Source organism: Mesoplodon bidens (genome assembly GCF_964165515.1).
Source record: "Mesoplodon bidens genome assembly, chromosome: 10".
NCBI classification, from domain to species: Eukaryota; Metazoa; Chordata; class Mammalia; order Artiodactyla; family Ziphiidae; genus Mesoplodon; species Mesoplodon bidens.
Genome location: NC_138172.1, coordinates 104,568,445 through 104,592,284, shown reverse-complemented (window position 1 = coordinate 104,592,284; position 23,840 = coordinate 104,568,445). Strand labels below are relative to the sequence as shown.

The following is a 23,840-nucleotide window of genomic DNA, read 5'->3' as shown; positions in this document are numbered from 1 at the left end:
TTCCTGTGGAAGGACGTACCGGAGCCACCCTGGACGCGTCTGGGAAGCCGAGTCAATGTCCGAGGCGGCTAGGTACCCCCAGTCTCCCCAGAATGTCCCGTTTCAGCATTACAAGAACCCCCTCAGTTCTGTACCAACTAGGATGGCTGGTCACCCTATCAATCAGACTCAACTAGGAATAAAACAGAAAACCTAAAACCGACTTCTTAGAAGTTATTCCTAAACACAAAACAATGCAACAACCGGGATCTCTGCAGCCCTGCATTCTAAGCCAGTGGTTCTCAAAGTGTGGTCCCCAGACGAACAGCACCAGTAGCACCTACGAGCATGTTAGAGAAACAAGGGTGGAGACCCCAGGCCAGAGCTGGTGTGTCACACTTTGGGGATGACAAGGCCCAGGAATCTGGGTTTTAAGAAGCCCTCTGTGTGCTTCTGATGCGCCCGCAAGTTTGAGAGCGTCTGGTCTAGACCGTAAGTAGGCGGCAGATGAGATGCCAAGTAAGACGAAAACAGGAAAGCTCACCAGAGAGCTCTTCTCTCGGAAGTTATCACTAATGTCCACTTCTGATGACTCAAGGTGACCTGGGAAAACACTGCGACCCCACGTCTCCAAAAAGTAACACACTGAGAAGGGCGGCTTCAGGGGCAGTTCACACGTGTCACACCTTCCATGGCCACGTGTGAATCTTTCTTACGCTCGAAAAAGGAAAGGGTGCAGGAGAGAGGCTTCTTCCGGGCCCAGTGCACCAGAGCCCAGCCCCCTCTCCCCGGCTGGTGCTCCGGGCATGGCTCCAGTCACGGCAGCCTCCCGGGACCTCAGAGCCCTGGCCGGCGCCTGGACCTAGGAAACTGCGTCCTGCCGCTCTGCGTCTGCATGTGCGTGCACGCACGTATGGGCACTGCAGGGTCTGCACCAGACACGCGTGTGCAGTCCCTGGAGCGGGTGGGCAACCCCTGGGCAGTCAGAACTCAGATCGCCTCGGTGCAAACTCGCTTCCCCAAGATGCCCCCCGCCTTTGCGTGCGTCAGGAGGGGACCCTCCCTGCAAGCAAGTTCAGCAGAGGCTCTCTGCGGTTTCCAGAAAGAGCTGAGTATTCTGTGGTGGCTTCTTTTATCTCTGGGGACCTGGCTCATTAGAAAAGTGCACAAAATCACTGACCTCCTGACGGTCAGGAGGTGAGCAGACTCAGGACTGCTGCTCTGAGGCCAGCGGACGGCTCCGGATGGACGAGGAGGTGCCACCAGCACGCACGCGCGGCGGGGGAAGGGCAGGGGCTGCACTCCAGGCCCGGGACACGTGGGCGCGGCCTGGGGACGCGGGGAGGGGCCCCGGCTTCCTCCGCCGCAGGGGTGCCTATTTCCTCAGGAAGAGCTGGAGAGGTTACTCCTCAGGATGGTGAAAGCTGTCTTGTCACCTGGCCAAAGGGAAATTCCAAGAGCCACTGGGAATCGCGGGCACACACCCATCACAGCTGCGGACACGGAGGGTGACGACTCCCAACCTCCATTTTCACACAAAACCGCGTGTGCAGCTCAGCGGCAGGGCCTTTAAAACCATTAATCCCATGTGCTCCACAGGCTCCACCAACTGTAACTTAATCTCCACGTGTAACTAAAAAGCACACACCCAGGCTGTGTTGGTGAGAGAAGGATGGACACCTCCATTGAGGAATCAGCTGGGGAAGAAACGAACAGGAGACTGTATCAGGCTGGAAAAACGAGCTTGGGAGTTTATGTTTTAAGAATGGAAAGAAAAATAAAGGAAATGGGAGCAGGGGAAAGGACAGGACGCCAGAGGCATGGGGTGAAAGGACCCAGGGAGGGCCCGGGTCAGCCGGGAGGGTCTCCGGGAAGGGCTGGAGCCGGGAGGTGGGCTGGAGGGGCCGCAGAACAAACCCCCCCGAGGCCGGGCTCCACACAGCCCGAGGGCCCTCTCAGGGCTCCGGGGCGCGGTCTCAGGGCTCCGGGGCGCGGGGCTGGCTGCTCCCGGAGGCCTCCGACGGCGTCCCCGCCGTTTCCAGCTTCTGGAGCCGCCCGCGTTCCCGGGCTGCTGGCCCTTCCTCACATCGCGGGGACCCACCGCCTCCATCTTCAGGTCCCTCGTGATGATAGTTGGGGGCCACCCAGAGGTCCAGGGGCACCTCCTGTCTCACGACCCTGAACTTGATCACCTTCAAAGTGCCTTTGCCGCCACAGGTCCCAGGACTGGTACAGGGACGTGTTCAGGAGACCCCATTCTGTCTGCTGCACAGACTGGGGGCAACGCAGCTTCAGCACAGGGTCCTCTGCTGATGGAAAACCGGCCCCAAGTTAGATCCTTCTGCGTGCTTTTCTACAAGGGAGGCCATCAAATGTATAAACTTCCCCCGAAACTGGATCTCCTGGTTTATCTATTTTGTCCATCTCTTCAAGACTCTCCTTGGGAAGCTAGCGTTTAATTTGAAATACTTTGTATTTGACCATGTGGCAGAAGTTTTACCACGTACAGAAGTGCAGGAAAGAGAGTATTTCTTTAAGGAAACGTCTTCCTGCTCCTGCTGATTTATCTGAATATGACATTCCTTTCATTATGTAAGAAAACTTTTCTTTTATTCTCAACTACTCTTGAAAGGTTTTATTTTTATTTTGAATTTAATTGCTCTGTTTGCTGGAAAACATCAGCAATCCTTTCATTTCCTTTTCATATATTCAGAAAAGTCATCAGAAGAAAATTGAAAACTAAGAATTTGATGTTCAGAGCAAACGTAGCTCCCAGTGTCACTAACAACAGCTCCAGGTGGAGCTGGTGGGGGGCGGGGGGCGTTGGGGGGGAGTCTGGAGTAAGCGGCATAAACTACCAATTATTAGTTTGTGCCTCCGAGGGGGGTGCGGATCTATAATCGTTTGGCTCCTACGCACGCTGAACAGAGTCAGAAGCTGCACAGGAAGGACCCTGCAGCACATTTTTAATTCTCATGTGTGGCTAGGAAAGGCTGAGTTAAAGACACTCAGTATCAGGGACACGGATTCGAGGAGGAAAACTGCAGCGTCACAGGACAGCAGCCTCTCTGTTCGGCGCTCTGCAGATTTGAGCCCCTCTGTGTGACTAACAGTTGGCATGGCAGGCAGAGGTGCTGGCGGGAAACTCGCCGCAGCCCCTCCTGTCCACCTGTGGTCACTGGACTCCAGGCACCTACGTGTCCTGGACACAAAACTCCATCCCAGCCCTGTCTGAAATCTGAGACCATTTCTGTACTTTAAAGATGACTGAGAGGGCTTCCCTGGTGGCTCAGTGGTTGAGAGTCCGCCTGCCGATGCAGGGGACACGGGTTCGTGCCCCGGTCTGGGAGGATCCCACATGCTGCGGAGCGGCTGGGCCCGTGAGCCATGACCGCTGAGCCTGCGCCTCCAGAGCCTGTGCTCCGCAACGGGAGAGGCCACAACAGAGAGAGGCCCGCGTACCGCAAAAAAAAAAAAAAAAAAAAAAATGACTGAGACACAGTGACAGGAGACAAGGAGAGGGGTCGGCCTCACCTTCTCCTGTCCAGAAGTCAGAACAGCCAAGTACCCCGCCAGGAAAACCGGCCGCGGCCCTGTACAGGTAGGGCACACGCGGGAGGGGCCCAGGGGAGCCTGCTTTGGGAAGCTCCATGGGACCGACGGTGCAGCAACTGCGGCACCCCTCCCCACACTCACTGTCCCCTTCCTCGTCCCCCCAATCCCCCCTCTCCCCATCCTGGACAGCGGGCCCATTGTTCTACCCAAAAGGGCCAACGATGCCACGCTCCGGGTTAGAATTACCCAACGCACCCAATTCACATAGATTGTGTGTTATTCAAAAGCACAGGTGACCCTCGTTTCGTTTTGAATGTCTCGGTGTTTTCGTCCCACGGAGGATGACGTACACGGGAGGGCAGTCCCGTCCTCCAGACTCTCAGGCCCAAACAGCACTGCTGGCTGCAGCGTCCCCAGGCACTGAGGTGACTTCCAAACCTAAAGATAGGCCCGTGCCATTTAAGGATAAATATTCAAATTTAGGAGAAATGAATCATATGTCATTTTCTCATACGTTCTTTGTGATGACAAAACTAAAAATAGAATAATTTATTCCATTCTATTTTCTTACATTAGGCCATCAAAGCTAAGGGGCTGGGCAGAAGTCTTCTCATTTAAAAATTATACATAAATACTAATTATAAGTAACGAATAAATTTATTGATAAATAAATGTCTTCCTTTCCATATCTCTATAAACGTTTCTTCCTTTTCTGTAAGTTTAAAGTAAATTCCTTAAAGTGAGTTATTTTTGCTTGCTGATGACGGGCATGACAAGTAACTGTATTTGCGGCAAAATGTGTTCCGATTCTAAGAGAAACAGTTCTTCCAAAGCGGCTAAAAGCTGATTCCCAACATAGGAGTTGGCGTTTTTGTGGGATGTGATGTTATGAGACCTCAGGTGCCCAGATGCTGAGATGGGGCGTGACAGGCCCTTCTTCCTGGACACGGCTCTCTGGGCGTCGCGGGAACTGAACCCCACATGGGACCGGGGAGATTCTGGAGAAAGCTGTCACGGTCCACGTGGTCACAGCCGTTTCTCAGCAGTGACCGACACAAGCCCAGATTCCGTCCACCAGAGGAGCCCGGCCTGACTCTGTCAGACAGCCGAGCGCTGGGGCTTCCCCACGGGCAGTGCTGTTGGGTCAGGTCTGCTCCGGAACTTGGTTTTCAGGTCCACGTTAAGGACTCGGAGTATCACAGTTCTCTTCTCCTTTTCTTCACCTTTGACACAGGCTTCTGGTACAAATGCGTTTAAGCCCACAGTCATCCCACACAAGAGATGCGTTTCTGGATGTCACTGTGCCTGACGTCCTAAGGCCCCGTCGACCGCCCTGATCACCTGTCATTCATCTGCAACGGTGACAGGACTCGGCAGACACGACCGCAAGACCAGACACGGCTTTCGACTCTAACAAGGGGACACATCTGCCAAGGGGACAAGTTCAGCTCTGACACCCAGGCTTCCCACCCCTCGTTCTCACTGGAGGCCCTGTGGGAACACTGGCCTCTTTCCTGTGAGGTCTGTGGCAATCATGCTCCTTTTTTCCCACTTTCAGGTGAAGAATGCCCGTCAGTGAACACTGGGGGAAGCCCCCCCTGCAGGCCGGCCGTCAGAGCACAGCCGAGGTCAACCTCTGGGCTGCACGAGCCTGGGACTTCCACCCGCTGCTCTCTCACCTGTGTGGCTGCGATCATCCTGCTTGTACATTGTTCAGTACTGCTTCTTTCACTCAGCATTTCAGCTCAAACTTTTTCCTTGGTTATTCCACGGTCTGAATGAAGCTAGCCTTCAACGGCTCCATTGCGTTGTGTCCACTTGAAGCTTTGTGCACAATTATTCTGCATGACTGGACACTAGAGTCTACAGTCTCTGAACCCTGAGAACGTAACGTTAGAGGCAAACACTCAGGTCCGTAGCTCAGGGAGGGCGAGAAGGCATTTGGCATCTCTTACTAGTTCCTGGCTCGTAACCTTCCAAAGTCTCTTGCTGTCAACTGAACTGGGCATGGAAACGTTTATAACTGGTGGTTTGTGGATAAGAGAGTAGTATTTTAGCAGTTAAGTGGATCTCAAGTTTCAGTCCCTCTCAAATGCTGTTTACCCAAAATTTCAATATTATTACTGGCTGGGAAGAGGAGGAATTACAAGCACAGCCCCACGTGCCACCAGAACCACATCTCTGCTAGCCATGCTTTTACGTGACTTGAAGAAAGCAAAGCCCAGTCATAAGGTTTCGAGGCCAAAACGCGGGCTGAACAGACTGTGATCTGAAAAAGCACCTGTCTTCCTGCCCACCTGCTGCGTCAAGGATCCTGGGTCTCAGAAGCGGGGGAAGATGCTTGAGGACACGTAGCCGAGAGGAGTCAGGCGCGGACGGCTTCCCGGGGCCTCTCTTCCTGGCCTCCCAGGAGGCCCCGCACGCCGGCCACACACGGCCGCCTCTGTCCTTCCCCACTGCCCGCTCGAAGCGCCCGGATCTGGGACTCAGAACGTGCACCTCCACCGAGAAACAACTCTACCTGCAGTCACGAGGTGTGGCTAAAGTATTTTGATTTGCATTTTAGACGTGTTACTGGGAAAACAGGCTTTGGTTGGTCGGGGCTGGTCCCCCATATCACTTAAAACATGCTTTCTGGGAGGAAGATCCGTTACCGCACTGAGGACATCCTAAGACAGGCCGCACCCTCCCTACGCACACAGGTAAGTACACTTCTTACACATTTCCTGGAGTCAGGAAATGTATAAGCAACTGAAGTGAGAATAAACAAATCCATTCTCATCCGCTTTTAATGGCAGTGAGGAACTGTCCAGAAGCCCCGAGGGGGAAGGCCCGGTGCTCACCCGTCAGGCCTGGAGGCCACGGCCATGAGCCACTGGCCCACCAGGCCTGGACACATGGGGACAGAGGTGGCACCTTGTAAGCCTCCAGGCCAGGAAGCCTGTAGCTGCAGATGCCAGGTGTCCCCAGCGAGCGTCCAGGCTGCTCAGAGAAGGAAAGGCAGGTAAAGAGGGGGAGTCTGAGGAGGGGGCCTGCAGCGGGGACCCCTGTGGTCCACACAGCGACAGGGTGCAGGCTGGGCAGAGCTGAAGTGAAGTGTGACCTTAATAGCAAGGCAGTTTAGGTGTAAAGACCGTTCTCCATGGGAGGAAGCCCCATGGCATCAGATACGGCGATAACGGGGCTCCGACTGTGGGAAAAGCAGGCTTGGTTTTCCCTCAAACTATGCCTGCTGTAAACTCCGCTAGAATATACTCCTGTTCAGTTAAATCTAGTAACTACTCTAAGAATCCCGAGGGCATGCTGAAGAAGGACCGGGCGGCCAGGTGGGCCCGTGGGGCCTTGAGAACATCCCTGGAGCCCAGGGAAGAGCCCGGGTACCCGAGAGAGCAAGAGGCCACGGCACTTACCTCCTCCTGGGCTGCATCTCACAGCTGGGAGGACCAGCAGGTCTGCTCAGAAAGACTTGTCTACAAGGTAAGTACAACGTGGGCCAGCCCCGCCCGGAAAGGACAGGTGACAGGGTGGGCGACGCGCTCCAGCAGGGCCACCGCGACCCCTGGGCGGCCCGTACGCGGCTCACAGGCTCAGCCCTGCAGTGGATGGTCAGGTCTGTGTCCTCTGATCCCCCCCCTTCCCCTGCCCCCATAAGCTGCCCTCGCAGAGGCTTGAGCTGCTGCTTCCATCAGAGGAAAAAGGAGAAGGAGGGACTGATCAGGAATCTGTGTTGCAACCAGGCTTTAGAGCTGGGACGGAGGGTTTGCAGTCTGGGGGGAAGGAAAGAGTCGCTCCTCTCAGCGGAAGTGGTCTTTCGCTGAAACCTGCCCAGCTCGACGGGGGCCAGGCCCTCCAGAGTGAGATGGCACATCACACAACAGCTTCTGGCTCCCCCGTGGAATTATCCCTGGAAATAGTCAGTAAACTTACCTGCGTATATAAAACGATAACCTAAAACCCATACAAGCTCACAAGGTAAATGACTTCCGATCTTAAAAGATCATTTTCACGTTGCCTGAGTCCCCAGAGTCTGAGCCCGTGCTCAGCGGCAGGTATCCCAGGACTCACCACCTGTCAACACGTCCCTGTGGCGGCCGGGCTCTCACCTCCTCGCCTTCAAGTCGACTTTGTCTCTAAACCCTGCTGATACCCCGCCCCTCCCGCAACACAGGGAGAGACGTGTGCGTGCACAGACCTGACAAGCTGATCCACATCACGGCTGAGACCACAGCAGACACATCACCACCCGGGAGAGGCAATCCATCAAGCTGACTGATCCAGTCCCTGAAGCGGCGAGCTGATGCCTGAGTTCCTCCTCCGCATCTATCTGTGGGGTTCCCTCGCTCAGTCATCAGACACTCAGTGGCCACGTGCTCTGTACCCTGCACGGAATCAACGGGTCGTGGTCCCACAGACCTTCAGCCACCAGAGAACTGAGCATCCACCACAAAGCATCAAAAACATACGACTGCATAGACATGGCCCACGTAGACCCAGAGCTTCTTGAAGATGGGTCGGAAGGCCAAGGCTATCTGGGCACAGAATCTTGACTTTCAAACTTCCACTGTCAATTTAACTTTAATTGATTGGTAAACGATCTTTTGAAATTGCCAAGTTCGGTGTGTGGGTCCTATGAATCTCCCCCCTGGAGGGTGAGAGCTCCCCATGGTCTGTGGGGTAGGGAAAGCCGTCTCGCTTTTCCAAAGCGCCCACTGAATTTGTGGGGGGCTTAGCTACAGATGCGTGAGGGGACGGCTACACATCATCAGTTCGTATAAAGTTCTAATCACTCAAAATGGGCATTTAGAAAATAAAACCCTATAAAGAATACTGGAGCCAAGCGAAAACTTGGGACCAGAGAGGAAAGGGCAGACTGGGCCGTTCAGTTTGACTTTCTCAGCGTGAAGACTGGAAAGGATCGATGCTTCCCTAAAATTACATTAAAGAAATGATGTATTCGAGCATTTTTCCCCTGGGGAGAACCAGCTTCCATGTGCTTCTCCACGAGGCTGAAGCGGGCATGGGGGACACAGCCTCCAAGTGCAGACCAGGCGCGCGGCTGCCCGGTCCCTGCAGGTCCAGAGCCCCCAGGCCACTCGCAGCTGCTCTGAGATGAGCCCTCGCAGACAGTTAGCTTCTGAGCAGCCTTCTGGAGACTGCAGGGCCCCCGGCCTGAGCCCTGCAGGCCAGGCGGCCCCCAGCCGCGCACGCCTGCCACTCTTGCCTGAGCACAGACCTCACTGTCACGTGGTCTCCGGCCACTTCTCTAAGGACACACGGACGCTCGCACACCCACGACGGCGCTGACCTTTATCCCAAAAGGAGAGCTTCGCTGGGAAGTAAGTGGAGAAAACCATTCGGCCACTGCTTGCACTGAACCCGCCCCATACGCAGCCTGCACGTTTGGGGGTATTCCTCGCCATTTCCACACATTCAGTCCACCTCGCTTATCTCTGTGCATTGGGTCTGTCTTCACCCGAGACTTTGGCCACCAACGCACCCCGGTCTCCACCCCTTAGGTGCCTTGGGGAAGTTGGAAAGTTCTGCAGCGGGACTCTATGCAGTGTGCCGGCCGCACAGGACCAGCTGGGTGGAGGGGTTGCTAACAGGGCTTCACAAACGCCATCGTGAGTGGCCAGGGTGATAGGATGTGCCAGCCGGCAGGCATCCGTCACCCACAGCAGGTGCCCTGCAAACCTGCGCCCGTCCCTCCCCCGCCTGAGTGCCGGCGGACACCTGACACGTGTCCTCTGTTTTAACTTCCAGGGCCGTGACCGACTCTGATTCTTTCCGACACCCAGAAATGGACTGTAGGACCGAGACAGGCACCTCCAAGAGGGGAGAGGCTCGGGGCTCCCGGCGGACGCAGGGGCTGCTGACTAACGCAGGCAGGTGAATCCAGAGTCCGGTCTGAGGAGTCTCCTTTGATAAAAATTGCAGCAGTTTACACTAATACGGTATCTTTGATCGTGCGATCTCAGGCTGCTTCACACACGCTCATTTCCCTTCCCAGTAGTCATCCTTCATTCAGAAGACGGGGAAACGGATGCTGAGTCAGGGGAACGTGAAGATGAAGCCAAAGGCGCCACTTTCAAATGCCGCCTTCTATCTTAACGCCTACGTATCTGACCCCAGTGTTTCCCCTCGCTGTTTCCTTTTGATGGATAAACTAAAACCACTGCCAGTGGTTTACATGAACAATACCTGTAAAAACCACACCCTGACCTAACTGTCTACGTGATGGTCAGGGCACAAAATGTCACACAGACAGAAGATGCAGGAGAAATAATGATATCGTCGACTCACGTTTAAAATAAATACACACTTTACTTTTGAGCCTGGGATACAGACCATAAAGTATAAGGGTATCAGAAATGAAGTCCAGCTGCCTGGAAAAATTATAAAGATGAGGGAGGAAGACAGAAAAGAGGTTGAATTACTTAAAAATATAGAGCAACATCATGAAAAATGCAGACAAGGAAAGGAGAGTATTTCTAGTAGGCAGTGGATGGTCTGGTTTGGGTTTCAGCAGAGGTTGGGGACACAACAACCTAAACGTCATTTAGCCAGGGTCGGGGAGGGCAGGCGAGGAGTGGGGCACCTGAGTCAGGAAGACTGACGTCAACCTAAGCATGTGTGCAAAGGTGTTCCTGCTGAAGAAAGCCGGAAGCCACGGCCGTGGCGTCTGTGTTTGCCCCAGAGCGATGAAGCTGTGAACACAAGACTGTGTAGGATCCAGACTCGGATGTGAGGCAGCTGGACGGGAAGAAACGTGACCTCGGTGGACGCGCTCACTGGACAGGCAAAGGCTTTGTTTCATGTTTAGCCAGACAAACCCAATGTCAGGGGGGAAGTGCCGGCCTTTTGCTAAATATGTTAAAGACACCAAGAGTTAGCCCCGTGGCCTTGGCCACCACTGTCCTGATGGGACAAGCCGTCCTGGTTTCACTCCAGTGGGTGCTGAGCTGTCCTCACTCCCTCGGGGCCAGGGTGTGGTCGCCCAGCACCACGCAGTGACTGGGCCAGGCTCTCGCCGCCCATCCCAGGGCTGTTTGTTCCTGTCCCCACCCCTGGCTGCTCAGCCTCCCTGAGCAGCCGGGGGAGGAGATGATGCCAAGGGACCAGCAGCCACCCCACCTGTAGGGCAGCTGGGAGGGGCTGGTGCACGAAGAGAGTATGTCATATTCACCAACCCGAGGACAGACCACATCCACGGGCATGCACGCCACGTCCACGGGCCCCAGAACAGGCCCCACGTCCATGGGCATGTACGCCACATCCACTGGCCCCAGAACAGGCCCCACGTCCACGGGCATGTACGCCACGTCCACGGATGAGCCAGACTGTGAAAACGGCTCCTCTCTCACCTCAGCGGGCGGCACTCAGCACAAGGGCCTCATAGGAAAATCACAACTGTTCTCACCCACATTCTCTCTCTTTTGTTTTTCCTATTGATCTGATCCACAAGCCGTTAGAATTCTGATTTCTTCACACTGTCACTGTACGCTGACATTATTAGCAAGAGAGCCATCCTCAGTGAGGTCAGTCCTCTTCATCTGGGAAATGTAGTAGTAATAAAAACGGTATTTTGGTTACCTGTTTTGGACAGCATATCCAAAGCCTACTTCAATACATCTGACTGAAATTTTCACCAAAACAGGTGCGCAAAGAGGAAGACACTGCAAGCCTAACCTTCCAAAGCTAAAACTAAATCGAATATTTCTCTTCAACATCTTAACGTGCCTTAGAGAAAACTCGACATATTCCCCCAAGTTCAACTGTGGTTTTAGAGGATCACAGTTGCCTCATTTCCTCCGCTGAACTATTTTCCAAAAATAATAGAAACAATCTGAACTTAAAATGTACCGTGCCTTCCTAATATCACTCTGCATAGAATTAATTTCATTCTCAACAAAAATCCCTGAAAAATAGGGAGACATTTCATTATAAAGTTGAAGAATATGTAAAAAAAATGAATAAAAGTGTATTTAGATTGATCTTCTTGGAACGAGTGTTAAGGACCCATGTTTATGAGATTAACAAATCCCTGTCTTAGGAGAGAAGGGTCCTCCCCCGTTCCCGACATTGCCCGTGAATCACAAAAGCTGCAAACTGTTTAAGAGTCAGTCTCCACCAAGAACCTTGTTTAACTTAACGGAACTGGTTAAGGGGACGCCTCAGAGTGTGACCGGTCAGTGGTCAGAAGACACCTGTCAAAGGACAGGTGGGTGATCTCGGAGGCAGAGGGACTCTGTAGGGCTTAAGGATGATTCCTGGTTGGTTGTGAGACTAACAGCAAGAGCAGGAAGGAAGGAAAAGAGGTCAAAATGCAGGAAGAAGAAGAGGGTGAGAAGAGAGGGGAGGAGGGCCGAGCGCTGCCCAGACAGCGGAAGATGCACCGCGGGGGAGCCTGGGAGGGGCCCTGGCGCCAGCACCCCCATAGGGCCGGCGTCTCCACGGGAGACCACGTGGTCCCTGCACCACGTCTCTGTGGTGCCACTGCTTCATCCCCAACCCAGAACGCTCTCTGGGTCTCTTTTTAAGCCACAAATCTCCCCCAGATCCTACTGTTCTCGTGCCCTCGCCTGGTGCTCCCTCAGACGTATGCGTGGTTGGACCTTGTCTGCAGTGGCCCAGGTGCACGTTCACTGTGTTTTTTGAGGGTGTGTCTGAAACTTTAAACTGACAGTTAACTAGAATCTTCCAACTCTTCCTCCTCCTCAAGGTGATTGATAATGCGTTTTCCACACAGCAGGAGACACTGTGGTCCAGTTGGCAACGGGTCAAAGTGATTAATTCAGTGTTTTCTTCCAGTAGAGCCCTCTCCAGAAGGAGCACAGCTCTGTCAATGCCTTGATTTTAGTCCCGTGAAACTCAGTTCAGCTTCCGTCCTCTGCAACCGTAAGATAACGCGTTTGTGCAGTTTTCAGCTGCTTTGTGACCGTTTGTTGCAGCAGCAATGGGAAACCAACATAGATTTTCAGCTGTAAAAGTGATGTCCAGCTGCCTCTGAGAAGCAAGCACAGAGACGGGTTTTCGCAGGAAGATTTCCGCGGGAGGAAGACGGTGAGGGGGCAGGGAAGTGACGGAGGGCGGCTGGTCCCCCAGCCCATCAGCGATACCGAAGTTCCAGGGGTCGCCCCGGAACGTGCTGGATCCCGGGGCCTGGGACAGCCTCTGGGAACAGACTTTTGCAGAATCTGAGGGGAAACCCACCTCCTCACTTTCACCAGGACCATCGGCTCCACCATAGGATCAAGAAGCAGAGCTGGCCGCGCTCAACAGCAAATGACCTTTTCTGCCCGAAGCTGTGGGGGCCAAAAACCAAAGACATATTGAAAAACACGAAAACTGAAGAGCTCGAAGGAGGCCTTCAGATGTCTCCTGCTAACTAATGATTTCACAGGCCTGTATGAGGCTGCTGACGGCGATAATTACAATGATGACAGTGATAAAAGCACCTTATACTCAGACGAGCCTTCCATCCTTACGAACCAAGATGCTTCGCATCCCGCCCTCCGGGGCACATCAGTTTGGAATTAGGTCTCTGCTTACCTCTGAAATGCAGTTTGCCTGAACTGAGGCAGGAATCACCTTCCAGTTCACGTCAGCTCTTTGGCATCAGCCGTTGAAACCTCTGAGGAGCCTCGAAGGCAGGGGCTCATGATGGGGGTCGGGGAGCCCTTCAGTCCGGCCCCGTGGCTCTTGGACACAAATGCTTCATACATGAATTCTTAACCAGTCTCCTCAGCCCGAGTTTCTGAGACTGACCTCCTGCATCCAAACCTGCCTGGCCGGGGACCAGTTCCTGCTCACGACCCCCTGGCCCCAAATGCCCCTCTCAGGGCCTCAACTCACCTCACGTACACGTAGCCCCAAACCCGACTGCCTTCCTCTACACCAGGCCACCAGCGCCCCGAGGCCCTGAGGCCCCTGCCCCGCGAAGGGAGTCCTGTCCCCGGGTCCCCGACGGGGTGACGGCACCCCAGTTCCCACCACCTGTGCGTCACCATCCGATCTGGTCCCTGACCCTGAGCTCTCCATCTCTGCAGCGTCCTGTCGCCTGTTACTGTTCTGGCCGCCACCGCCTGGTCCAGTGAGCGCCCCACTGCTCCTGCCCCAGCCCAGCCTGCAGCTGCCGAGCCGTCCCCCCACCTGGGGGAGACTCACTGCCAGCTGAGGGCCTTCCCTCACCCACCTGCTACGAGGACTCACTTCCACAGTAGGAATTCAATAAACATTCCTTCTGAATTAAATCTCTAAGGCCTCAACCCTATAGGGCTACTCTATATGTGCTGATATACCTTCTGAGAAGCTGAAGGTAAATAAGAATTATATTTTAAATGTATGTGATGAATGCACTAAAGGATTCCTGTAACGAATCCTAAAAACTGCAGAATCTTTTAGTACCTGGGCACTGGTCCGTTTCTTAGTTTAGGACTGCATTACAAAATGCACAAACCGGATCTGGCTATTAGGTATAGGGCCTGCTTTGAACAGCGGCTGAGTGGAGCTGGGTGTTCACCAGCAGGCCAAGCACATCACGTGTGATTGTGCAGGAGGCCAAGCAGAGCTGCCGAGTTAGGAAGCAAGACCATCAGCTGTGGGGAGAAGCTCGGAGGCTTCCGACCACGGCAGTCAAGTGAGCGCTCAACTGTGCCAGCAGGTGTGACGGTGAGTGAACAGACCAGTCTGCCCTGAGCCAGGGTGTGGAAGCGAAGCCAGAGGAGGCCTCGAGGGAAGAGAAAGGCCGGTGCAGACAGACAGAGACGGAGCTCTGGGGAACCCACAATAGCTAGTGTCCACAAGTGAACACTGTGCTAGGAAAAACAATTAAACTTGCTAAGGAATTATGAGCCTTGTCGGACGCATAGAGCAGAACAGGTGGAAGAAGGAAACACAGATAGTGTTATCTATGAAATCTCCATGAAAAGGTTTCTGAATTACAGTTATTTCAGAAGATAATTATGGCTTGATAGAACGGGAACAGCACCGCTGATTTAAGAAACAAACAAACAGCAAATGGGGATTCCTAAAATTCTGGAATACAGATGCCAGTGGCCGGAGATGAGAGTGAAGAGGGAGTGGCTGGTCGCATCTCCCGGAGGAATTCTTTCCTGCGAGTGACCAGAGCCCCTGCAGGTAGCGGCTGAGCTGGGGAACAGATGGCTCTTCCTAAAGAAAGTAGCTGCAGAGTCTACAACACATTTCCAAGATGTTGGAATTTATGTTGTAGATGTCAAGAGGTCATTACTATGATTACAAATGAGGGTAGTCATTACCTGCTCAGCTTTTATGGAACAAAGGTACAGATTTTAGAGGAATTCCCTGTTGGTACAAGGAATGAAAGCATCTACATTAAGGCCGCCAGGGAGATTTCTGGATGCAAACAAAAAAATTTTTGTTTAATAAAAAAGTTAAAAAATAATTTTTTAATATAAGGGAAGGTATATAGTTATGTATATTCACCGAGATATTTAAGTCTTTAATGGCATCCTTCTAATCTGGATCTAATCATAAACCCTTCAAGGAAAAACAGGAGGAAGTCGGGGGCATTATGGTCGGGACACAATTATTATTTCATTAGACGTAAACGCTCTTGAGGGGACAGGAGCCGAGGGAAGAGCCCAGGCTTTAGGAGGAATGTCACCCACCCTGGGGGTTCTGTACGGGGTCCTGTGAAGCACGGAGGCCACAATGTGGAATAGCTGAGCCTCAACTGGAGAGACTGAAACTACAGCTCTCCCGGTTAAGTTCAAGGAAGGAGAAGCGCAGGAAAGGCCAGCGTGACTTAAGGAGGGATAGAAAGATTAGTATGAGGAACCGAAGAAGGAGGCTTCCAGCACATGCACAGTGACGCAGAGATATAAACTATCTGTGAAATACAGGCAGTAAGAAGTTCAGAGAATAATTACGAACGAGGAGGCACTGTGACACAGCACTGCGGGCCGCTGCGCTCCGGCAGTTATGAAGGCGGAGCGCGCGGGGCCTGCGAGTGGACGCTTACAGAACAAGGAGCCCGGCCTCTCCTCTTCCAGGTCCCAGGGCAGCGAGAGGGGCTCGCCCTTCACTGCTGTGTCTGCTCCCTCTCCGCCTGGCCCCCACCATCCAGACGAGGAACAAAGGAAAGCAGGGGCGTAGGGGTGGGATTAGAGCCCTGGAGGTCAGAAGGATGAGGACCCGGAGAGATGGGCGCTTCTGGCAGAGCCGGAGGAGGCAGATCGTGGCGAAGGGAGGGTCCAGTTTCCTGCTAAGGGCAGGGACATGTGCGAGGGGGTGAGAACAGCTACGGGGGAAGAAGGGGCCGTTTCAAGACCCCCAGTGTCCAGGGATGGCGCTGGGCGAAGCTCTAACTGGTATTTATACAAGTCTTCTGCTGACAGATCAGATTCCTGAGGTCTGGAAAGTGTTACCAGCATTATTCTAAACAGGGTTATGAGATAGAACAAGCAATTATGGGCCATTTAACTTAACATCATTTACAGAAAAATATTAGGAAAAGTTTGCAGAGGGGACAACTCAACGAGCATATGGTAATCTGATTAGAAACAGGCCACATGTTTTTACTGAAGGAAGGTGTTGCTTTAACTAGCCTCTTGGCCTTCTTTGAAGTTACTGCTTTCCCAGCTCTAGATTTTAACTCAGGAATTTTTTCTAGTATCTATAAAGAATGCGAATAAACATTAAGTAAGCAAAGAAAGCAAAAACCAATCACAGCTGAGGACATTAGAAATACAATGGCAAGAAAAGCGAATGTTAAAGACAAATAATACAGCAAGGAAAAACTTAGCTCCATCACCCAGTAGAGCTTAAATCAAGACATTTTTCGTGGAAAATAGGTGATTTCAATTTCGGTCTATTAATGTGTTTCCCATGCCATTTCCTAAAATGCTCCGCAGAAAAAAGGCAATTTTTTTGTTTGTTTCACTGAAAAAAACAAAATCTTAGTTTTTTTTTTTTTTTTTTTAAGTGAACTGAACATCTGGTGTCATCAAAATTTGGCACATTAGGATGAATACTTCCTAATCCAACCTTTGTGAATTTTCCAAGTGAAAAATTCTCAAACAAAAAGAAGACATCTTTGTTATTATTTTAAATTAAGTAATATAGGTCAGTGTTAATTTTCTCCTATTTATATGACAATTCCATACCACTGAATAGCTATTGAATCTTCAGAAAGAGGGTCAGAAAGGATAAAAATCAAGATAAAACAAGAATAAAAAAATCAGAGTACCTATTAGCGTTTGCTAGAAGCCCTGATTATACCATGTTATTGACTTTTTAGTGGTTAATACGTACACTTCACCAGTGATGTCCTTCTGCTTTTCAAAAGGCACTCAACTTGAGTAACTGACCTATTCCTCTCTACATCCTCCATGAGGGCCGCATGTGTCTGTCTCGTCCATGCTGAATTCTTAGGGTCTAACACAGGGCGTGGTAAACATTTGCTGAATGAATTAATAACTAACAATAACAGCATCAATATTGGTATCTTACCATGTGCCAGACACTGCTCTAATGAGCACTTGGTGTACGTGACTCTCTTAATTCTCCAGCAATTCTTTGAAAGAAGTTTGACTATTAATCCCATCTTTAAAGCCAGCCAAACAGAGGCACTGCGAAGTAACACGCCTGAGTTCACACATCTGGTAACTCAGGCCGTCTGGCCTTAAGCCCAACCCCGCTTCTTCCCCGCACACAAATGCACGATGCCAGGGCTCTGCATACGTGTACAGGCAGAGGAAACGCCCGAGGAGACAGAGGTACAGAACCCAAGTATTCGTGTCGCCATCACCGATGCTGGGATTCAGAGGCAAGGGGGAATGTAAAGTCCAGTTTCTAGGATGAAGCTTCCCACAGCAGTAGAACTCCTAAACATGCAAGGGAAGCCCAGAGGTGTCCAGAGAAGGAACCGGAAAATAGGATTCCGCTCAGCTCAACTGGACGCCAGAGTCCTAAGCTCAGAACAAAAACTTTCAGGACTTTCCACTCTGGAGCAGAAGCAGGACCAAAGATTTTGCGGTGACAAAACCAACGAGGGAAAGGTTTTCAGCTGGGAGGTCTGCTCTGTACAGAATCACTGGCGGCCTCTTTGGGGTCAATGCCGGCCTGTGCTGCGTAAACAGCCTGCCTTGGTCTGAATCTCATTCAGAAAACAATGTAAATCTTTATCTCCCTTTAGTCTTGCGTTAGGATACCGGTGTTCTATGACCTGCTTTTTCCCCCCAAATTTTCTTTACGGCATTTTTTTTCTTTCGATCATTCTGGACCCACTGGACTCTAGGAAGATCTAGTTTATGCATTCGTCTCCGGGGTGTCCTAGGTGCTGAAGACACAGGATGAAAGCTGATCAGGAGAACAGCTTTTCTAGAAAGCGAGGAAGGATGAGAAGCAGGCTCTGGTACTTGGAAGATGGACTTGACCTCAGAATAGGGAAGGACACAACTGGACACTGAGAATTACACGTCTCCCCACATCAAGGGCTTCTCAGGCCTCGTGCCAGCGCCCCCCCGGGTGTGTTGTGTACGGCACAGGCCCAAGTGCAAGCTCGCAGGCGGGCTCCAGTTCTCATCCCCTTTCACCTGGAGGAACACTGTCAGCCCCGAGGCAACTCCTTGTAAGGCTGTCAAGCTGATCCAAGTGCTGGGAAAACTGCTGTTCTGAGGAATGAGGTGAAAAGTTTAGCCTCACCACACAAGAAGGCTTGCCCGACAGAGCCCTGTGCTGAGTGGAGTGGACAAAATTACCGCAGCCTTCAAAATCCAAGACCAGAGGCAGTAAAGGGGACCCGGGTGGTGGAGAGAGCTAGATGGGTGAGAGAAGAGCCTGGGAAATGGGAGGGCGCCCTCACGTTCAAACGTCTTTTGTGCAAACAGAGTTGCAGAACAGGTACGACAGGGACACTGGCCAGAACAAGAGGACGGACGTGGAGCCTCGGCAGGAAAGAGCGTCCACAGGGACTTCAAGAACTGTCCTGTGAGCCCAAGGGTCCTTATCAACCCCACACAGAGACCAAGTAAGTTTGACAGACAAGCTGTTCTTAACGACCTCCTAGCTTTGGAAACGGGAAGGGCCACGGTGAGGTTGTTACAGGGGCTGAGGGTTGGCTCCGTCCGTTTTCCACTGAGATGAGTTTTCATTCGCGAGCACAGAAAGAAAGCTGCCTGTTTATGTCCCAGAGAAACGAGAGCCTGTGGCCCATCTCTGGGCCCGGTGGGAGGCTCCACAGCCGGGTCTCCTTGCTGTGTCAGCAGGAGCATGCTGGTGTCCCCTCCCTGGGACCAGCACATCCTCTGCTGGCCACACCCACCCCCATCAGCACTGGCACCATTGTTCACTGTGTGTCAAAGACCGGCCCCGCCCGGGCCAGGACAATGCAGACTCCACAGCCCCAGTCGCCAAGCACTGCTGATTTCCTTTCCTTTTTATTCGCTCCTGTGTGTATGAGTGCATGAAATGAAGTGTTTTCCTTTGTTTGAAACAAGACAGTTTGAAGGGTGATTACCGGTGACAGGTTCACTTTCGATCCTTCTTCACCGTGGCTTTCCTGATCTCGGAAAGTTGTACAACAGATAGGAATTTGGTTCAAGCACAGGTAAAACAGGTTCCAGGATTCTATTTTCACGGTTAATATACATTTCGTCCGGGAACCACCACGTTTGAACATTTCTCTCTGAAGCTGCTGCTTTCTATCACCTTTAGGTACCTTTAAAACGTTGAGTTTTGTCACCACAGTGAACGTGGCCCACATTTAAGTGACAACACCAAGCTAGAAGTTCTTATAAATCTAGGAAAGGAGCATGTTATGCTCAAACAACCTGTAGGTCATTTCTTAATATAGGAGCTTCTTTTTATATTTTTGTATTTTAAAATTTAGTATTTGATAAAGTATTATTACAGATTAGGAGGGTATGAAACATTAGTAATTAGTGACTAGTCATGTTTTTAAAAATACTAAAGTAAATATCAGGTGGAGAAAGAACCATCAATAAAATTGGAAGACCAACGGCAAATTGCGGGGTGAGGGGTAGAGAAAAGCTTATATAAACAAGGGGGATTCTTTCACCTATCAAATTAATAGATAATGCGTGTTCACTCATTCAGTAAAAGTTTGAATACATACAGGAACTTCTGTATTCAGAAATTTACGCGTTTATCCACTCATCCACCAATAATCATTAAGCACTGAATTTATCATCTAAGATAGCAAAAAAAAGTCCTTCTCCTCAAAGAGTTTGGAGAAACTCTTTGGAGAAGAACACGTAACCAAATGAGTATAGTAAATTATAATAGGTGTTATAATATAGTTATGTATAGCATATAATGTATCAACAGATACAAAGGAAAAAGTAGAAAGTTCAGTGGTGGTAGTATATCGGCCAGAAAAGGATTCACAACCAGGACAGTACTTGAGCTGAGGCTTAAAAAGTGTGCACGGCTTAACACCGCTCAGGTTTGTGCGTGTGTATGTGAGTGCATGTGTGTGCATGTGTGAGCGTGAGTATGTGTATGTGAGTACATGTGAGTATGTGTATGAGTACATGTGTGTTTAAGTATATGTGAGTGTGCATGTGAGTGTATGTGAGCATGTGTGAGTGCATATGAGTGTGTTTATGTGGGTGTGTATGAGTGCGTGTCTGTGTGTACGTGAGCGTGTGCACCGTGATCTCCAGACCCTGTGGGTCAGGGGGGGCCTTGGAAGGCAGACGACCTGCAGGTACCGGGGCTCAGCCATCAGTCAGGCCACTACCTTGATGGGATCCGCCTTTGATCTGAGCCTCCATTTCGGAAACCAGCTCTTTCCCTGGGTGTGTGTTACCCCGTTTTCCTTTACACAGCAATGCATTTTGTGGCGAGAATAACACCCCAAATGCAATTCCCTGGACTCTGGTTTGGGGAACGCGCACTGAGGGACGACAGAGAGCCCGGGGCAGAGGTGGGAAGCCTGGCTGCAGCGACCAGTTAGTATTTCCCAGCCAGCGGCTGGGTGTGGCCCTGCCGCCAGGGCCGAGACTCTTACCACTTCAGTTGGTCGGTAGTACTTGAGATCCACGGTCACGTGAACTTTGCCGGTCTCTTGGCACCTGCCCACTTCATTTTCATTCTCTCCTTCCCACCTGGAAAGAAGAAAAAGAGTTGATCAGCCCCAACCTGCTTGGGAGCATCAGGCCAGGCTGCCGGGCAGCGTGGCTTCTCCCTGTAAGGAGCCAGAAGCTCATTAACTCAGGAAACACAGGCCGGTGCTTAACCGTGTTATGAGGGCAACAGTGGTTCTAAAGCCTTTCCAGATCTATGTCAAAAGGGCAGGGCTTTTCCTTCCTCTTTAAGGAAAATCATGGTATGTTCAGAAGTGAGACCTCAGAAATGAACAGATTAGCCAGAATAAGGAATTGGGCAACTTTCAGGGATTTCAAAGATTCTGTGCCTCTTTAGACTATTCTTGATAAAGTCAATTATTATGAATTAATCTCTCCTGTCTCTCCCTTCCTTATTTTTTTTTATTTTTGTAGTTTTAGGAGTATTTATTGTAAATTGAATGCATTCCATTTTAGAATAAGTTTCATACCCTAATTAACCATTCATTTCATCCCCGTATTCCACACAAGTGCCCTTGCTGTACCCAGGCAGCAGTTGGCCCCATTGATAAAGCCCACATGATTAAACCTCCAAAAAGTGCGTAATGAATCAGCTGATTTCCTGCTAAGCGACAGCCTTTCAGCGTCTCTTCTTTCTCTGATTCAGCCACGATGCTATTTGGACAAGTCTTCTTCCTTAAACATCCACAGTCGACAACAGTTCAGGATCCCACAAGCAGCCCCCTCTTCTCATAAGCTGAGGGGCAAGTTCACAAGTTTCAAGACCAGCTTCTTGCCGGTGTTCCATTTTATGTTCTCACTTTTACAGAAATGAAGCCACTGGCTTAAAGCTGACCTCTGGATTTCTACAAACTAATATCCAAAGAACAAAAAATACTATATAATTTGACTTATTTCTACAAATGGAACTTTTCAGCAAAGAAAGAAAAGAAGTTACCAAGTAATGTCTGACTTCAATGCTTATCCTCAGACCTAGTTTGCTTTATCAGCTGGTGATGAATCCTGTGACAGGACAATTCTGTCACAGTGGAGATCAAAGGAAAGAATAGAGCATTAAGTTGGTTACTTGACTGTGTGAATTACAGGTGCCATTGAAGATGGACATTAAAAGTTGATTGTGGTTGTATTTTGGACATAGATTGGGTATCAGAGACTTAAACTGGCCTCACAAGCTTTATTTGTGATCAACCCCTCAAATGTTCTACCCTCAATTTACTTTTTGAGAGCATAAGGATAATATTTCATCGTTGGAGGAATAATCAGTTTATGAGTATGCTGGATTTGCCAATGTACTAAAGGCAAATATGAAAAACATCCCACAACACAGAGAGAATTATAGCATAATATGTTGAACAATAAAAAAATGTACAACTGGCATTTTCCATGACTTTTATATTAATGACTCAAAAAAGGGTGTTTGGTAATTTACTTATTTGGTTTAATTTCTTACCCTTGCCTAGACTTACTTGGCAGGATCAGAGCTAAGTTTCTGGAACATTCACCTGGATATGGTAGGTGGACGCTTTAGAGTATGCCGAGTAAAACTGCTGTAAAACGGGAAAAGCTGAGGGGCTGGTGAGCCCTGTCATCTCTGATGGATGAAGACCAAACCTTGGCCAATGTCCACAGTAAGGGAGAATGTTTGGTAAAGTCACGATTTAAAAAAATTACCTATCTAATTCTAAACTTGGTTGTTTTAGTGGAACCTCTCTCTGGTGACGCTTTCGTCAACAGTAAATGAAAGGATATTTGTTTCTCAGGAGTGCGTTTTAGTTTTATTTTTGTTCACATTTCACGCTCGCGAAGAGAAACAAGCTCCGCACATGCCTTCCTGATGGCATCTGCATGGAGCCAGGGGGTCCAGAAGCACGTTTTGCTGTTTCTTCCAGCTGCGGCTCGGCATGTAATCTGTGATGGTCACGGACACACGTGACACCGCCCATCGTGGTGGTGAATCCGAACGGAGGCCACAAGCTGGAGGAATGGTGATTCAGACCCATGTATTTACAATGAATCTTTCTGAAACCACACACGTAGCCACATACATATTTAAGTCGACGAGGCGTAAGGAAAGGTGTCCCCTGACCGGGGTCATGTGTGGCCCAGGGAACTTGGCAAAGCTGGCCACATCTCCAGACCAGGGGCTGGCAAACTGTTTCTGTAAAGAGCCAGAAACTGACTAGTTCCGCTTTGCCATCACATAAGAGGCTCTGTGACGTATTCTTCCTCATTCTCTTCCTCCTTCTTCTCTTCCTCATTATCATCTTTCTTTAAAAATTTTAACTACCCTTTAAAACAGTAAAAACATCCTTAGAGGACAGTAAAAAACAAGCCTTGGCTGGGGTCTGGCCTGCAGACTGTGGTTGCCCCCCTGCTTTAGGGGATGAGTTACTGACACATCCTCACCCTTAACCCCAGGAAAGCATCCGGTTCCGGTCCACACCAGCAGGCTGATGGCCAGCTCAGCGGGACCTTCCCCGACTGCTATGGACTCTCTTGGGCTGCCCTGCAGCCTTGGGCCACACTGGCATTGGTAACAGCAGCTGAAGTGGGAAAAGACGGGGAAGAACCTGCACATTAGAAGTGAGTTGACACCATGCAGGCACCTGCAGGGTGGGCTGCCCACATGCAGGCCTCTCTGCCTCTGCCTGATGCTGCTAGGCAGCCTGCACATGTGTCCACGGCCACGGCCGTCTCTCAGGGCATGGTGTTGCCCTACGATGAATATGGCTGCGCTGAACAGCCAACTGTCACCAAGGGAAGGGCGCAGAGCAGAACAGAGGTGGCAGAAACCACTTTCTAACTTGCACTAGGTCTGCGAGAGGGCAATAAGCAAAAGTTTCAGCCAAGGGCCAGAAAGCATCGTTACAACAACACACAGAACACTGGTGTTAACCAGTAAAAGCTAAGAGCTAACTTGTCCTAACAGGTAATGTGATGACTCAAAGCAGAGCTGCAATGTTCATGAAATGACAGTGGCCTGACAGGGGGTAGGGGATTCAGCTAATTAACAGGAGTTACTAGCCACTAATTTAGATCAACAGCTCACTGAGCAAGGGGTCCTGTATAATCCAAATTTGAAAAGAAACTGCTGGCTCCTAATAAGCATTAAATAGCAATAGAAAGCACCGAAGAATCTAGCACAGTAAGTCAAGATGAGGCGCTATTAAACTCTCCCCAACAAGGAATCCCTCTAAGGAGCAAGCAAAGCCA

The 23,840-nt window shown here is 50.7% G+C and overlaps 1 protein-coding gene across 3 annotated transcripts in view; it reads right to left on the bottom strand.

Moving 5' to 3' along the window:
- The window catches only part of GMDS (GDP-mannose 4,6-dehydratase), a 494,691-nt gene that overhangs the window by 46,994 nt on the left and 423,857 nt on the right, over nucleotides 1-23,840 (bottom strand). The window contains exons 8-10 of one of the 3 annotated variants that reach the window (XM_081247794.1): nucleotides 20,552-20,648; nucleotides 7,727-7,913; nucleotides 6,974-7,438 (exon numbers count right to left, since the gene is read on the bottom strand). In XM_081247794.1, the coding sequence (XP_081103920.1) occupies nucleotides 7,329-7,438; nucleotides 7,727-7,913; nucleotides 20,552-20,648 (394 nt within the window). In that variant the 3' untranslated portion in view covers nucleotides 6,974-7,328. Of the gene's footprint in view, nucleotides 1-6,973; nucleotides 7,439-7,726; nucleotides 7,914-20,551; nucleotides 20,649-23,840 lie in introns of those variants that run through there. The other 2 variants (XM_081247793.1, XM_081247795.1) reach the window with 2 other exon arrangements.